The 15760-nt window shown below is 42.6% G+C and overlaps 1 protein-coding gene across 1 annotated transcript in view; it reads right to left on the bottom strand.

Annotated features, from left to right (window-relative positions):
* Positions 1–15760, bottom strand: part of kcnq3 (potassium voltage-gated channel, KQT-like subfamily, member 3) — a 57060-nt gene that overhangs the window by 3540 nt on the left and 37760 nt on the right. Inside the window, exons 3-14 of the mRNA XM_061839112.1 lie at positions 12295–12385; positions 12076–12202; positions 8884–9056; positions 7811–7984; positions 7630–7740; positions 7463–7558; positions 7261–7359; positions 7073–7095; positions 5464–5678; positions 2181–2286; positions 1943–2074; positions 140–235 (exon numbers count right to left, since the gene is read on the bottom strand). Of these exons, the coding sequence (XP_061695096.1) occupies positions 140–235; positions 1943–2074; positions 2181–2286; positions 5464–5678; positions 7073–7095; positions 7261–7359; positions 7463–7558; positions 7630–7740; positions 7811–7984; positions 8884–9056; positions 12076–12202; positions 12295–12385 (1443 nt within the window). The remainder of the gene's footprint in view (positions 1–139; positions 236–1942; positions 2075–2180; positions 2287–5463; positions 5679–7072; positions 7096–7260; positions 7360–7462; positions 7559–7629; positions 7741–7810; positions 7985–8883; positions 9057–12075; positions 12203–12294; positions 12386–15760) is intronic.

The raw sequence follows: 15760 nt of genomic DNA, 5'->3' as shown, positions 1-15760 counted from the left end.
CACACACACACACACGCACACACACACACACACACACACACACACACCACACACACACACACACACACACACGCAGAGTTTTTGATGACCTGAGACCTTGTTCTTGTGTTCAGATGTCAGAGTAAAGGCTGGGGCCCACCTGGGCGACTGGTTGTTGGGGTAATTAAAGGGCGGCTTTACAGTTTTCTTCTGTTTGGGGGTGAGGGTGGCTCCTGGTGCCAGAATCATGTCGATCCTGAAAGGAAGGAGAGGAAGTTGATGATTATTATGGTGATGATGAGGTTTTTGATGAAGAAGCTTCTTGACCGTAGGTATGAATCTCAAGGCTCGCGGGCCTACAGAATCCCTCTGAACATGCCATAATTTTTTGGAGGTTGAACACCCCCCCCCCCAGTATGTATTGAGTGTTTAAGTTGATACTTTTGATTGCCAATGTCAAGAAATGATGAATTAATAAATGGTGTTTGGTGAACTACTCTCACTCCGGTCAGTTACACAATCCAGACATTTGTATTTGGACTTGTTTGAAGGTAAGCCTTCATGTTTAGCAATACAGTGTTAGAAAACAGGTTACATACTGTACATGCAGTACATATCACCATTTTCAATGCTTACGTTTTAGTTGGGTCCTCTTTGGCAACAGATTTGTAAAATACATACCGTAGCTTACATTGCCTATTGGTCAATTGTATCAAAATGATTGTTGTTGTGGTGCTATATTAAACGCAAACACACACATCAGGAATGTGGGATTCTGATTAGGGGCCAGAATGGTCTGCTGATGGTGTTGGTTATGTCTTACAGTAACAAAAATGTCCTTACTGTACCAGTTTAATAGCAAAGAAAAAAAAGAGAAAAAAGTGATTGGAATCCATCAGTCCGGAAAAGGTTACAAAGCCAATTCCGTGGTGTTGGGGCTCCAGCAAACTACTGTCAGAACTGGATGACTAACTAAAATGATTCCACAAGTGCAAGAGAGACTGATCCAGGAGGTTCTAGCCTCAGTTAATGATGAAGAAAGACACTGGCCAAAAATAGCATCCATTGGAGAAAACCCCTGCTGTCAGCAAAAAAAAAGGCTTGTCTCACATTTGCCAAAACACATCTTGATGATCCTCAAGACTTTTGGAGAAACATTTTGTATACTGACGAATCAAAAATGTAACTTTTTGGAAGGTGTGCAGCCCCGTACATCTGGCGGAAAAATGGCACAACCTTTGATAAAAAGAACATTATGCCAACAGTAAAGCATGGTGGTGGCAGCGTGATGGTCTGGGCCCGCTGCTGCCTCAGGACGAGGACAACTTGCTGTGATTGATGGAACAATGAATTCTGCTGTGTACCAGAAAATCTTGAAGGAGAACGTCCAGCCATCAGTTCCTGTCCTAAAACTAAAGCCCTCTTGGATTAGGCTGGAGGACAACAATCTGAAAGACACCAGTAAATCCACCTCTGAATGACTCCCCCCCAAAAAAAGAAGGTTTTATAGGGGCCAAGTCAAAGTTAAATCCAACTGCGAAGCTGCGTTATGACTTCAAACGAGTAAATCATGCTAGAAAACCCTCCAATATGGCGCAGTTGGAACAATTCTGCAAAGAAAAGTGGGACAAAATTCCTCAGGAGCGATGTGAAGGACTCATCCCCAGTTATTGCAAATGCTTGATATCAGTTATTGCTGCCAGGTGTGACACAACCCGTTACTTTTTTTACAGAGGGTCAGAAAGATTTTGATTTTTTTTTTGTCATTTGAAAACCACATTTTGTATTTCCTTGGGTTGTCTCCGAGTGATATTAAAATCGGTTTGATGATTTGAAACCTTTGTGTGTGATAGATATGAAACAGAAAAAAACAGAAATCAGGAAGGGGGCAAATACTTTTTCACAACACTGTAGATTTAAATGGGTCACATTTCTAAGTTTCCTTAGAGCTGCTGCTACTCACCTGGTCTGAAGGTACTTGATCCTGCAGAGCATGTCCAGATGTCCAGCGGAGTACTGCTCGATCACATCCTTCACATCATAAGGCCTCAGCGTTTCCTTGAAGCGCTTCTTGTTCAGCAGGAACGTCATGATTCTGACACACACACACACACACACACACACACACACACCACACACACACACATACAAAGATCTTGAACATCTAATCTTTGTTACAGGGGAACATCAGATGTGCAGACCTGACAGCTCGGATCGCAAGCTTGAGCGTGGGGATCATCTCCTCCAGCAGGATATCAGGCGGGAAGCCGCGTTCCTCCGGGACCACTTCTGGAAGAGCTGCTGCATCTAGAGGACATTTTTATTCATATGTCAACACAATACTGCTGACTAGTACTCACTATTGCTTATCAGGGGCGTTAAGAGTTTTTGGGGTTTTTTTGCATGCCACATTGCAGTTACAGTTTTGCTCAGAGGGTCTTCATGACAGTAAAACTAAAAACTTTTAACTACCCCATCATATCATCTCACGAAGCAAGCATCTTTGAAGTTTACACATCGACGAGGGCAAAGCAAGAGAACCTTTCCCCCTTGCTCTTTTTTTTTTTACTCTCGCTGAGCCACTCGCAATAGATTATTTCTGTTCTATTTTTGTTCTTTTTTTCCCCCCATTCATTTTTGTCAGAAAGACAATTTCAAATTATATTATCGTGCCCTTCTATTCCTATCCATTCAATGTTTACATTCATAGACTCTAAAACATTATTATTGCTGCAGCGGTTCGGTTCAATAATTTAACAGTCCTTACTGTATTATCATTTTGTTTTAGTTATAGCGTTAGAAATTGGATAGTGCCCACTAACGGTGATTTCTTTCCTTGAGTCCAAAAACTCAAGTGAATGCAGGAGCACTCTCAAAAACCTCAGAATGCTTAGTTTCTGTTCTTATATTTAGGAATATTGTGAGATGATTTATTTTTCTGATCAGCTTCTGAAATATATTTATATAAATAACATAACACAATCAAACTATCCATCCATTATCTGAGCCGCTTATCCTCACAAGCATTGAGGGAGAACCAGAGCCCATCCCAGCTGTCATTGGAGGCACGGTACACCCAGAAACACCCAGAACTGGTTGCCAGCCAATTGCAGGGCACATGGAGACAGACAACAGTTGCATTCACAATCACACCTTGGGGCAATTTAGAGTCTCCAATTTATGTTGCATGTTTTTGGGATGTGGGAGGAAACCCACACAGGCACGGGGAGAACATGCAAACTCCCCACAGGGAGGGCTTGGATTGAACCCAGGACCTCAGAACTGTGAGACCAGCTCTCTAACCAGATCTACCACCGTGCCGCCCATATAACACAATAATAAAATGTTTTCATTTCAAATATAGATATTTTTTTTCTCCATGTGGTGTTCTTTCATCCACGATTTTTAACTTGAGATAAACACTGAATTCTAACAAATGCAAAATCATTTTTGGGATCGGGCCGCTACAGAGTGGGATGCGGCTTCGTGACGTGGAGGTCCACTAGCAGGCAATTCTGTTCTGTTTGTGGGGCTTAGAACCTAATCCTGATATTTGAGAGTGATAGTGACATTACCCGTATAATGACCTTATGTAGTGGTTCCGCCTTGCCATTGCATTTTCGTACCACAGATGAGGTACATTGTACCTCATCTATCTCCAACTTGATATCCAAACACTGAGCCCGTCATGGTTTGTTGCTCAATGTAGATGTGAGGTTCTCTGCATGTATCGCCGTTTTACTGGAGTTAGTACGATTGTAGCGATCAATAAGTACCTTGTATTCCCTCCGGCACAATTTCTCTCTCTCTCTCTCTCTCTCCTCTCTCTCTCTCTCTCTCTCTCTCTCTCTCTCAACGCAAATGGCTGTTCTTGTTGCTGTCCAAATTCAGCCCTCCATTTATAATAATGTACACTATAGAGCTCGTGCACCTACATCACAAAATCACGTGACTTTTGTTCACATCCCCATATTGCCGGTCTGACAAGGCATTGTTCAATGCTAAGTTGGTTGGAGACGAAAATATGTCTTATAGCACGACGCCCAGAGTTTTGTCTGATACCGTTAAACACTTAGAAGGTGATGTACGTGGAAAAACAAGCGACACTTGGCATCGAGGCATATTTAATGCCGAAGTTGATGTTTTCGCCGATAAGAGATTGGACTGTTAATTTGCTTCTACTTGTCTTGGACAACTGAATCTACACGAATAAGTCGTTGAGATTTACACGGAAGAGTTTGAAAGCGTATAAAAGTCTGGACGCATACAAATACTTCATTGGAATAAATCCGACAGTGGCGGGTTCACACCTTGTGAACGCGGAAGCGTATTCGGCTTGTTGCGGGTTTCGTGTAGGTGGGCGTGTGTGTTGTGTGGGTGAGACATTTTTGGTCAGAAGCGAGTGTGAGAGGAAAAAGAAAGTTGAATCACGGCGACCAGGAACTGTTGTGCGCAAAAAGAAAATAAAGCGACTATAACACCAAGTCGATGCGCCGTGATTTTACTACTCCCATCATTGAGCTTTGGAGTTGCGATGCGAGAAAGGAGTTAACCCCGAGGAGGGCAACCTCGGCCCCAGAGAAGACGTCTCCCCTGCGTCTCCCGACCACGGTCAGGCCACTGGAGCAGGAACGGTTAACACTGGCGACAACGAAGGGACTTTCTCACGTTGTCTAAGGAGTGGTGAACGTCGTCTCTTTTCACCAGAATCGGTGAAGTACTTATTTTGTTCACCGGAGTTAAGCTAACAAGTGATGGCTTCTGCAACAGGCTACACGTTAACCTTTGTCGGATTCCATCGACCATTCAATACAAATACCAATATTTCAATAAATGACCCCTGGTTTTACACAAAACCCATTCATTAACTATGTTTGGGGGGAAAAAAAGAGGACGGGGAGTTGGGTCCTCCACTCGGAAGCGTATTGAGGCCACACGCACACACACACCTCTAAACCTCTCTGCTACAGACATCTTTTTTTTTAAACCTACGCATTGTTATCAAATGAGTCAACTTGGCATTATAAATACTTTGTAATTTGAGATTAAGAATAATTCCTACCTGAAATGAAGTGATTGCTACAAGGCGTGTGTGTATTTGGTTGGGCACCAGCCATCAAGTTTAATTGCCGAAATCCATCGATATTTTCTGGTCTTTCCAGCTGGTATTCCATAGAATGATCTTTTTGGATATCTGTCTCGTCTGTTGTGACAACCAACAGCACAACAGGTCTCGGGTATTGTAAATATCCTCTTCCGGTTTAATGTGTCCCACAGTGTCGAGCAGCTGTGTTTGACCGGCAATATGGCGCCATGAAAACGGAGCTCTCTAACGTTACTAGTTACTTCATTCTCATACAGTACCCTATATGGCGGACTCTTTTCATATGTACTTTCTGATAATGAAATGCCTTAATTAACAGCAGCATTAAAGATCATATGGACATAAAACGCTGACTATTCTCGCTGCTTTAGTTGACACACCTTCTGAGCTCTGCCTCAGCGTGGCCGCCCTCATGCGGAAGGCTGTGCGGAAGCGTTCGCGGTTGCTGAATCCAGCTGGTTTGGGCTCCTTGGAGGGACTCTCTTCAAGCCCCTCGGCGTTGCCCACCATCTTCCGGCTCGCCGCCACCGCCACCGCCGCCATCGTCGGACGCGCGTTAGGAAGGCGGACGCGCTCCAGCAGTGTCATCTTCTGGCTAGTGGACAACATTGTCATGGTTACAAAGAGGACCACTGGGGACTAATATGGGATGGAAATTCTTTAGTTGACTTCCAGCACATCAAAGACAAAGGGTATGACTTTCTTTAATTCCAACCTCTTCGCTCCTCTGTTTAGGTGTTAGCTCTCCCAACACATAGTGACTGGAAAATACATACACTGCTGTCTATCGTACATTGGATGAAGTAAAAAAATATTTAAATTGAAAACGCTAGACTATAATTGTGGCATTATTAAGAACAACTCTGTATACAAATTGTGATAGTTGTACATTGTTAGCTAATTCAATATAGCCTGCCACTGCTACTTTGAACAAATTGTTATCAATAACAGGTGGTTTGGATAGAGGGAAAATGTAAACAGCCGCTGGTGCCCTTTCAATTGTTTTATTGAACAAACAGTAAACAAAATACAGCAAACACAACATTTTTAGAGGGGCTTTAGTTGGTCTCAACTGATACAGACTGATGAATTGTTTCACCAGTTAACATCCAGCTAACTCGATATTCTCATTCACTGAATCCCAGGTCACTCAACGGGTATGGCCTTCTTTCTAGAGGCACACACATATTCAGTGTCACAAGTACTACAGTGTACTAGAGGTCCAGAACGCAGCTCTCACTACAAATTAGGGATTACTGTATACTGTACACCTTGTACTGCCTTTAGGTGGCCAAGGTATGCGGACCAAAAGGGGCAGTACAAAGTCAATTGACTTGAAGCAAAAAGTGTGACAAAAACTGAAACTAATATTCAGCAACTCCTCTGAATTGATTCCAGTAGGTGGCGTTTTGCATGTGATTTATGTTTTATGCATCAAGGACAACCAAAATACAACAAAATGGCATCCAAAGCAAGTGCCACCGCCTTCAACTTTTATATCTGAGATTTGGATACGATTTGGACTCCAGAATCCAAAACAGGAAAAACAAAAGCAAAGTCTTTTGTAAGGTGTGGCAAGTCGATTTTCCAAGAAGAAAGAAAGAAGGAAATATTTAAATTGACATGTTTTTTAGTTTTTCATTGCTTATAAAGAACCATTAAGTCCAGATGTACGAATAAGTTATTATCCATACATCCATCCATTTTCTTCACTGCTTATCCTCACGAGGGTCACAGGGAGTGCTGGAGCCAATCCCAGCTGTCATCAAGCAGGAGGCAGAGTACACCCTGGACTGGTTGCCAGCCAATCACAGGGCACATGGACACTGACAACAGTCGGACACAATCATACCGCCCTGCTATTATTAACGGGAAATAGATCCTCTCACGTCATTGTCTATATGGCCCTAATACTGGCTGGCGACCAGTCCATTTTTTTTTTTTGTTTAAAAGAACCTTCCTCCTGCCAAGTGTCATAAGTCGTCATACCTTGCCATGACATCGAGGTGGTCCTTCCTGCATGGACACAAGAGAGACAAAGCTAAACCTTAAGTCATAAAAAAATAAAATAAAAAGTGACAGAGACGAGTGACAACTTACAGCACACACGCAAAAAACAAACAAAAAAAAAAAACAATAAAGATATGTGAATGATTTGTGAAGGTGTGACATGTGACTCGCCTGAAACACGGGAGCGAGATGATGGTTTCGTAGAACCTCCACGTGGCGATGAGGTCTTCCCTGATTGGATTAGTGGAATAATAGCGCCACGCCGACTGCAACACACGCACACACACACACACACACACACACACTAAGGACATGCGCAGTGTGAAACTGTCCAGTCAGCTGCATGCAGGTAGCAGTGCCTCCTCTCACCTGGATGAGTCCGGCAGCCGGATGGCGTCTCTTCTCAAAGTGTTTTTGTCTGTGCTGTTCCTGGACTTTCAGAGCCAGACCGGAACCCAGGATGCCCTGCGTCATCAACGTGACATCGTCAATGTGAGGTCATCAATGTGACATGATTGATGTCCACGGTTACGTACTGCAGGCAGCGCGAAAAAGGAGACGCCGATCAGAGCAAAGGTTCCAGCTAAAAGTCTCCCCGCCCACGTCTTTGGTGTCTTGTCACCGTAGCCGATGGTGGTTAAAGTGATCTGCGGCAGCGTGACATAATCTGAGACTTCCGTCCTGTCCTCCACAATGGCGGGTGGTGACATTACGTACCAGCCCCCACCACAGCGCGTCCGCATAGGTGTCAAAGTCCTGAACTTTGGGCTGAGTGGTGGGATCATCCTGATTGGAGACGTCCACCGACACGTCGTCTTTCTCCACCAGGTAGACCAGGAAGGACGCTAGGATCAGTGACAGGAAGCCAATGTACCATGCCGTGATCAGCTCCTATTGTGACAAGACACAAAAGCCACTATCATTCTGGATTACCTTGCACCTGTGAAGGCATTTCACTATATCACATAAAAGCATTTTAGTGTTTTTGAGACAAATTTTCAGTAGTATATATAAGCGCTAAAAATTTCTGTGGAGGCTATGAAAGCATTTGAGTATTTTGGTGAGAGTTTTTCAGTACAGTCTGAGGGAAAAACAATTCAGTAGTGTATATGGACGGCATGGTGGCTCAGCTGGTAAAGCGTTGTCCTTACAGTTCTGAGGACCCGGGTTTGCATGTTCTCCCCATTGTATGCGTGGTTTTTCTCGGGGACTCCGGTTTCCTCCCCCCAAAAAAAACATCCAACATTACTTGGACACTCGAAATTGCCCCTGGGTGTGATTGTGACTGTGGCTGTTTGTCTCGATGTGCTCTCCAATTGGTTGGCAACCAGTTCAGGGTATACCCCGCCTCCTGCCTGTTGACAACTGGGATAGGCTCCAGCACTCCCCGTGAGGATGAGCAGCTTGGAAAATAAATAAATGAATGAATGAATGAAAGAAAAATGACTTTCCCTGCATGTCAAGTAAGTTTGTTAGTTAATAAGTAATTGCTAATTCCGTGTTAATCATTTTGTACATTTGTAAATACTAGCCAATCATGTTTTTTAATGTTTATGTGGCAGATAGATAGTGTATATGTGTTTCAGTGGTATTTGATGATGATATGAGTGAAAAAAAAATCTGTAGTGTGTGTATGAAAGCGTTTCAGTAATGCATGAGAGGTAAGCCTGAATTATGTCCCTCGGAACCCCTCACATGACACCTCAAGCGACCGCCTGTGTTTCCTGCTGCCATTTGACTCCACTCCCAAAGGGGGCGACATGAAAGCCCACATCGGCTTCCTGTCCTACCTTACTGTGTGCGTAGATGGCAGAGCCAAGCAGCTTCCAGGTTCCTCCTCTGCGGTCCATACGCAACATGCGCAGGATCTGCAGAAAGCGCAGGCTACGCAGGGACGTGGCGAGCACGTTGCCTTGATTACGCACCGCCACCACTGGCACCGACGCCATCAGAACGAAGATGTCTGAGAGGGGAGAACATCCCATAATATCACAGACATGATTAGATTGAGAACCATTGTGAGAAACATTTGGAAAAATATCCAAAACGTTTGGCCTGAGTCATACACTTTAGAGGCAATGGTACAAAATACTCGTGAAAAGTATGCAAATTTTTGACTTTGAAGAAAGTAATGACAAAAGTATCTCAAGGTCTCAAAAATATATAAAAAATATTTTAAATCTACCCAATAATAACTTAAAACATGTCAGATATATAAGAAATATCTAAAAAGTATCCAAAATATTTTAAAACAGGTATGTAGGAATTTTTTTATATATTTTCATGTCATGAACTATAAAGCAGACTATAGGTCTAAAATGTTGAATCAAATAGCCTAATCGTTTATAAAGGCCTTTTTAGTGGACATTTGAAGGATTTATTGAATAAAATTCCCCATGTAGTGAGTGTAATGTTTTGGCTACGGTTATCATTTGAACTTTGATTTTGAAGGTCTTTTGAGAACCAAACACTGTAACCAGAGGGGATTGATGTACTTGTGCTGGAGTGAGGAATAAACAAGGAAGCCACATGTGAAACTCAAGAGCAAGGATCGTCCTGTTATTCTTAGATTGAGCTATAGTAGTTCTCGTATATAGCAAGATTATAACGTGGTGTCAACGTGAAAGCCATCAGAGACATGCTAGCACCAAATAGTGAGGCAGAGCTCGAAACTGTGCTTGGCATGGTTACTTACCTGGCAAAGTTTGCACCCAATCTAGCTGATGTGTGCGCACCACTCAGAAAACTGCTTAGGCAGGAAACCGAGTTCAAGTGGAACGCGACACATGAAAATGCATTCCCGAAGACAAAGATCATCACAGCAGAGCCAGGGCCAGTTAGCCTACTTTGATCCTGGAAAAGAGGTAAGACTACAAGTGGATGCATCAAAACATGGCCTTGGTGCAACCGTCATGCAGGAAGGCAGGCCAGTTGCGTATGCATCCAGGCTGCTCAACAGCACTGAACAAAATTAGGCACAGATTGAAAAGGAACTCTATGTAGTCTTGTACGGATGTAAGAGGTTCCACGAATATCTCTACAGGCGAAATGTCACTGTGGAATCCGATCACAAGCCACTGGAGACCACACTCTGAAAACCCCTTGCTCTTTTTCCACCGTTCTTACAGCGCATGATACTTGCGTTGCAAAAGTACAGAATAACTCTCATCCACAGACCAGGCAGAGCAAGCCCGGTGGCCAACACACTGTCGAGAAAATCCCTGGATGAAGAGGACGAGTGTCGAACGGAGGCTATGGAAACACAAATCAAAACTGTCATCAGCACAGCCCCTTTAATTGCTGATAGGTTAGGTGACATCAGGACACAGACAGCTCAGGATGAGCAGCTCTCCACTCTGAAACCAGTAATTTGGTCAGGGTGGCCAGAGACCCGAAGAGAATGTCACCCACTCATCAGTGCGTACTGGAACCATTGTGATGAGATCACAGAAGCTAATGGGATCCTGCTAAAGGGTGAGAAAATAATTCCACACAAGCTCAGACCACACATGCTAAAATGCATTCACACAGGACATCTTGGTGTCGAGAAAAGCAAAGAAAGCAGGGCAAGAGACGTGATGTTTTGGCCAGGCATGGGACAACAGCTTAAAGAAACAGTGATAAAGTGTGAAATATGTCAATCACACTGCAGTTCCAGTATAAGGGAACCTCTGCTCCCACATGCCATCCCAGAGACCCCATGGGATACTGTAGCAACTGATTTCATTCACATGGAACTCTGAAAACTACATAATCATCTGTGATACCTCAGCAGGTACTTTGAAACAGCATCTGCGCATCACCACCGATGCCGTTATCCAGAAGATGAAAGCAGTGTTTGCGAAGCATGGACTCGCCTGCCAGGTTCTCAGCGGCAATGGACTATGTTCCAACTCCAGAGAATTCAAGCAGTTTGCAGAGTTGAGGGGTTTCCACCACATTACCTCGAGCCCTCATTACCCGCGGAGTAACGGGTTGGCAGAAAAAAGTGTCCAAACTGCAAAGCGAATCCTCACCAAGACCAATATCTTTGTTTTCTGGAGTACAGAAACACACCTGTCGACGGCTTCCAATCACTTGCCCAGATCTTGATGAGCCGTAGACTGCTTCAATCCTGCCTCCGACAACGCGGCAACTCTGACCTCAGGTGGCTCCTGAAGCAACTGTTCTTGCAAGGAGGGAGAACTGTCAGCAGCGCCAGTAGCGACACTACGACAGATCCACTGGGCTGATGTCGACACTACCAGCAGATAGATGGTACCTGGAAACCAGCAACAGTCACTCGACCAGCTGAGACACTACAAATCTACTACATCCAGACCAGTGATTGCCAGTCCTTCAGACGCAACTTGCAACATCTGCTGGACAATAGCGCAACTACTACAGAGAAACCAGAAACCAATGAGGGCCACTCCAGTTCCACGCAAGAGGACCCAGATGCACAACATCATCACACCAGTTACCAATGGACCAAATTTTGAGGTATCATTAAGCCGAGGCCTATAATTGATTATACAGGGTGTAGGCGGATCGCTGCCCTTGACAAAAAAAAAAAAAAAAAAAAAAAAAGATTTGCAACAATGTTGTTGCAATCATGCTCTGAAATTAATTGTACTGAAAAAAAAATATAGTATGACTTTCAAATGCCATTGAATAGTTTTTCTAGACCCTCTGTTTTTCTGTAAAGCATTTCATTGTTTCCACAGGCACATCTTATTTTTTGTTCAAGGGAGAGGTAATGTTTTGGATACGGTTATCGTTTGAACTTTGATCTTGAAGGTCCTTTGAGAAATGAACACTGTAACCAGAGTGGATTGATGCACTTGTCCTGGAGTGAGCAATAAACAAGGAAGCCACATGTGAAACTCAAGAGCAAATATCGTCCCGTTATTCTTAGATTGAGCTATAGTACTTCTCATATATAGCAAGATCATAACAGTGAGTAGTTAGGGAATAGGAAATGAGTGTGGCGGTATCCTTACCCAGCATGCAAAGCGGCTTCCGGGCGAACTTGAGTCTTCCTCGCCATCCTTTGTAACGACAGCAGCATCCCGCAGCCCAAATCCGCAACCCAAACTCGGCCCCGAAGATGAAAATGGCAAATGTTTCCTGGGACAAGGTACACAAAGAATATCTCATGCACCTGAGCGTGTGTGTGTGTGTGTGTGTGTGTATGTGTGTGTGTGCATCCAAACGCTCACCAGAACCACCAGCCAATGAGCTGACGTCTTCTCGTGCTCTCTGAAGGTGGTCAACACAGCCAAAATCAAACACCCCAAGACGATCAGAAAACTGCAAACACACAAACACACACACACACACACACACACTACAGTACAAAGTCCAGTTGAACAGGGATGTTTATGATAAAGTTTCGAGCACTAGAGGGCGGCAGACTACATATATCAGAATCAGCTTTATTGGCCAACTGTGTAAAAACACACAAGGAATTTTTCTTCAGCAATCCGACATTCAAAACAAAGAACAACAAAGCAACAAGAACAAAGAACAAGACATTTCTGTTGAATTATTCCTCATAAGAGTCGTGCAAGATGTAATATCTTCTTCATTTAGAATAGATAAGAGATAAGTGTGTTAACATCCTACATTGTGTTAAGCTTGTTCACAGTGCCTTCACCTGTTTGCGGTTCTCGTTATAGACCAGTGCAATGTCAATTGTGCAAAGAGAGCAGTTTAAAGTGACGAATTGTGCGGTCTACAAAATGTAAAAAATACTATATATATATATATATATATATATATATATATATATATATATATATGTATATATAATAGGACTAATACTGATTGGACCAGCAGGATGTGAGTGAGTGTCCTAACATGGCACAAGGTGCAAAAATAGTTAATAGTAATAATAAAAAAATAATAATAGCAATTTAATGACTTAATTGGCAGAGGGAAAAAACTGTTTGAAGGCCTGCTACTTATACCTATGTCCCCTTTTTTATGCAATCATAAGATGGCGGCATGTCATTACTGACGATGTGTTACACACTCACGGTGTCACATCAAAACTAAAATCATCCCACCACAGCAAATAGAGTAGCATAACTAGCACATAACAAAACAGCATGCTTTTTTTTTGGGCACTACCTCCTTAGTGGCACAAAGTATGCTGGGAAGATGTGAATAGCATTTCAAGTGCGTGTTTTGTGTCAATTATTTCTCGAATCATTCTTTTATCTGTTTTATAATTTGCTAGCTACTCTATTCTATTCTAACCCTAACCCTAACTTCTTCTGCAATTGTGTACTTAGTTGGACAAGTCACACAACAATTGCAAATCTTGGAACTCAAAATGTCTATATAGAAGAAAATTTAAGACCTTTACAATTGTGGAAATATGATAAATTAAAAAAAAAAAAAAATCAGCAAACATGTAGGGTTGCAAACAGTGAACCGCAAACGGGGAAGGGCACATTATTTAACAAATATTTCCAAAGCGGCGATTGACATGGCATTTTTACCAGATTCTCTGAACAAGCCACGCTAACATGTACAAAGTAGGACGCATAAAATCAGAAATAAAGTTGTGTGTAATTATATGAAAGGACACATGGAAAAAGTATTCAACACATGAAGAAAGGGAGGTCCAAACAGGATTGGAATGCCAAGACAACACCTACAATCTATCAATAATCCAGCATCAATCTAGCCTTTTGTCAACTGGTTCAATCTTAATTAACGGCCTACAAATGTATCGAAGATTGTGAACGTTCCAGTGAGCACAGTTGGGGCCATAATACATAAGTGGAAAGCCAATCATACCACCATAAATTTGCCTTGATCAGGTGATCCTCGCATGATTTCTGAAAGAGGAGCGCAAAGACTAATTAGAAGAGTCATGCAAGAGTCAAAGACCACCTGTTGGAGAGCTTCAAAATGACCTGGATTTAGCATGTACTCTTGTCACATGGAAAAAAGTGAGAGATTCCCTCCGAGTGAGTCATGCCCTCTGCCACCATGGCCTGTATGCATGCTCACCACACAAGACCCCAATGTTGGGAGGGGGGGGGGAACAACAACACATGTCAAAGCTCGTTTAAACTTTGCTGAACAGTTGGAAAAGCCAGCTAAATACTGGGAGAAAATAGTCTGGTCTGATTAGAGCAAAATTAAACTGAATGCCATAATGCAAACCACGTTTGGAGACGAAATGGCACTGCCCATCACCCTAAAAACACCACGCCAGCAGTGAAATTGGGAGGGGGGACAGTGAGGGTGTGGCGTTGCTTTTCAGCAAATGGTCCTGTTAAACTTCACATTATTGAAAGAAGAACGAATGGGCAAATGTACGAGACATTTCTGGCAAATCTACTGCCATCTACGAGGATGATGAAAATGAAACGTGGGTGGACAGTTCAGCAGGATGATTATCCAATAGCCCCCAAACCCCCAGGAAAAAAAATAAAGCTGCTACAATGGCACAGCCCATCACCTGTCTTGAATCCCATTGAAAATCTATGAAAAGAACTGAAACTTAAGGTCAAGAAGAGAAGCTCACGGAACATTCAAGATTTGAAGACTGTTTGTGTTGAGGAATGGGCCAAAATCAGACCAGAGCAATCCATATGACAAGTTTCTCTATACAGGGGATGTCTTGAACCCGTCATTGCAAACTAAGCCATTTGCACAAATTATTAAAAAAAAGAAAAGAAACACCAGTTGACATGTTCAATATTTTTTTTCTCTGCGTTCACATTGAGACAGATAACTTAATTTTTGATCTTATTTTTTATACTTACTTTGTATGTATTGATGACTGTACTAGGGTTGTTCCAAACAGACACATTAGAAAATATGTTGGTGATGTATGAAATACATGTACTTATTTCAGCCACTGTAAGTCAACATGGAATGAATACATTCTGTTTGTTTTAGAACATTCCAGATTTTCTTGTGTTCAGTTAATTTCTCATGCAGGACCATGACAAAACAGACACACATGAACAAAAAAACTGGGTCATATACAAGAAGCGAATATAATAGACGTCCTGTTCAATTCCTCCCTCACAACTTACTGAGTTGTTGTGTTTTTTCTTTGTTTTTATTTTTTAGCTCTAAAATACATATCTTTTCGCCAGGATGTTGACCAAACAAGGGGTATTGGTAGCCTTCGTGCCTACCAAGCTTTTTGACGTCAAGGTCACGTGAAGGACAATCAATGCTAACTGGATGCACTTCCTGTTTGTTCAATGAAGCGCTCACGATGTAGTGTCGATGCTCGTTCGCATTCATATGACATCCGATCACCTTGTCGTTGTTAGTGCGTCAATACAACTCACACATACACATTCATATAGTGTGTCTTTGATGTCCTCAGCTGGGTTACCTTATATGTATAGACTTACGGTTCTCTGTGAGTCACCAACTTGACAAACATTTGCTTGGGTTTTCCATTAGACTTACACTTTTGTCTGTCAATTTTCAGGAGTCAGCAGAAGCAGAATTCAAATTCTACGTGAGGCTGCCAATGATCTCATTTACCTAATGTTCATGACTCCCTGTCCTCTGAATATTCAAGTCTCGGACTGACCAGCGCCCACATGTGAGGCACTTTGCTTTTGTTTAGAGCCAGACTTTAGTTTTAAAGTGTAGTTTTAAAAGAAAAAATATGGTTGAATGAACTTTGTAAAGAAGATTCTT

The sequence above is a fragment of the Syngnathoides biaculeatus genome, chromosome 13, assembly GCF_019802595.1.
Source record: "Syngnathoides biaculeatus isolate LvHL_M chromosome 13, ASM1980259v1, whole genome shotgun sequence".
NCBI classification, from domain to species: Eukaryota; Metazoa; Chordata; class Actinopteri; order Syngnathiformes; family Syngnathidae; genus Syngnathoides; species Syngnathoides biaculeatus.
Note: the sequence above shows the minus strand (reverse complement) of the source record. Positions and strands in the feature narration are given on the sequence as shown.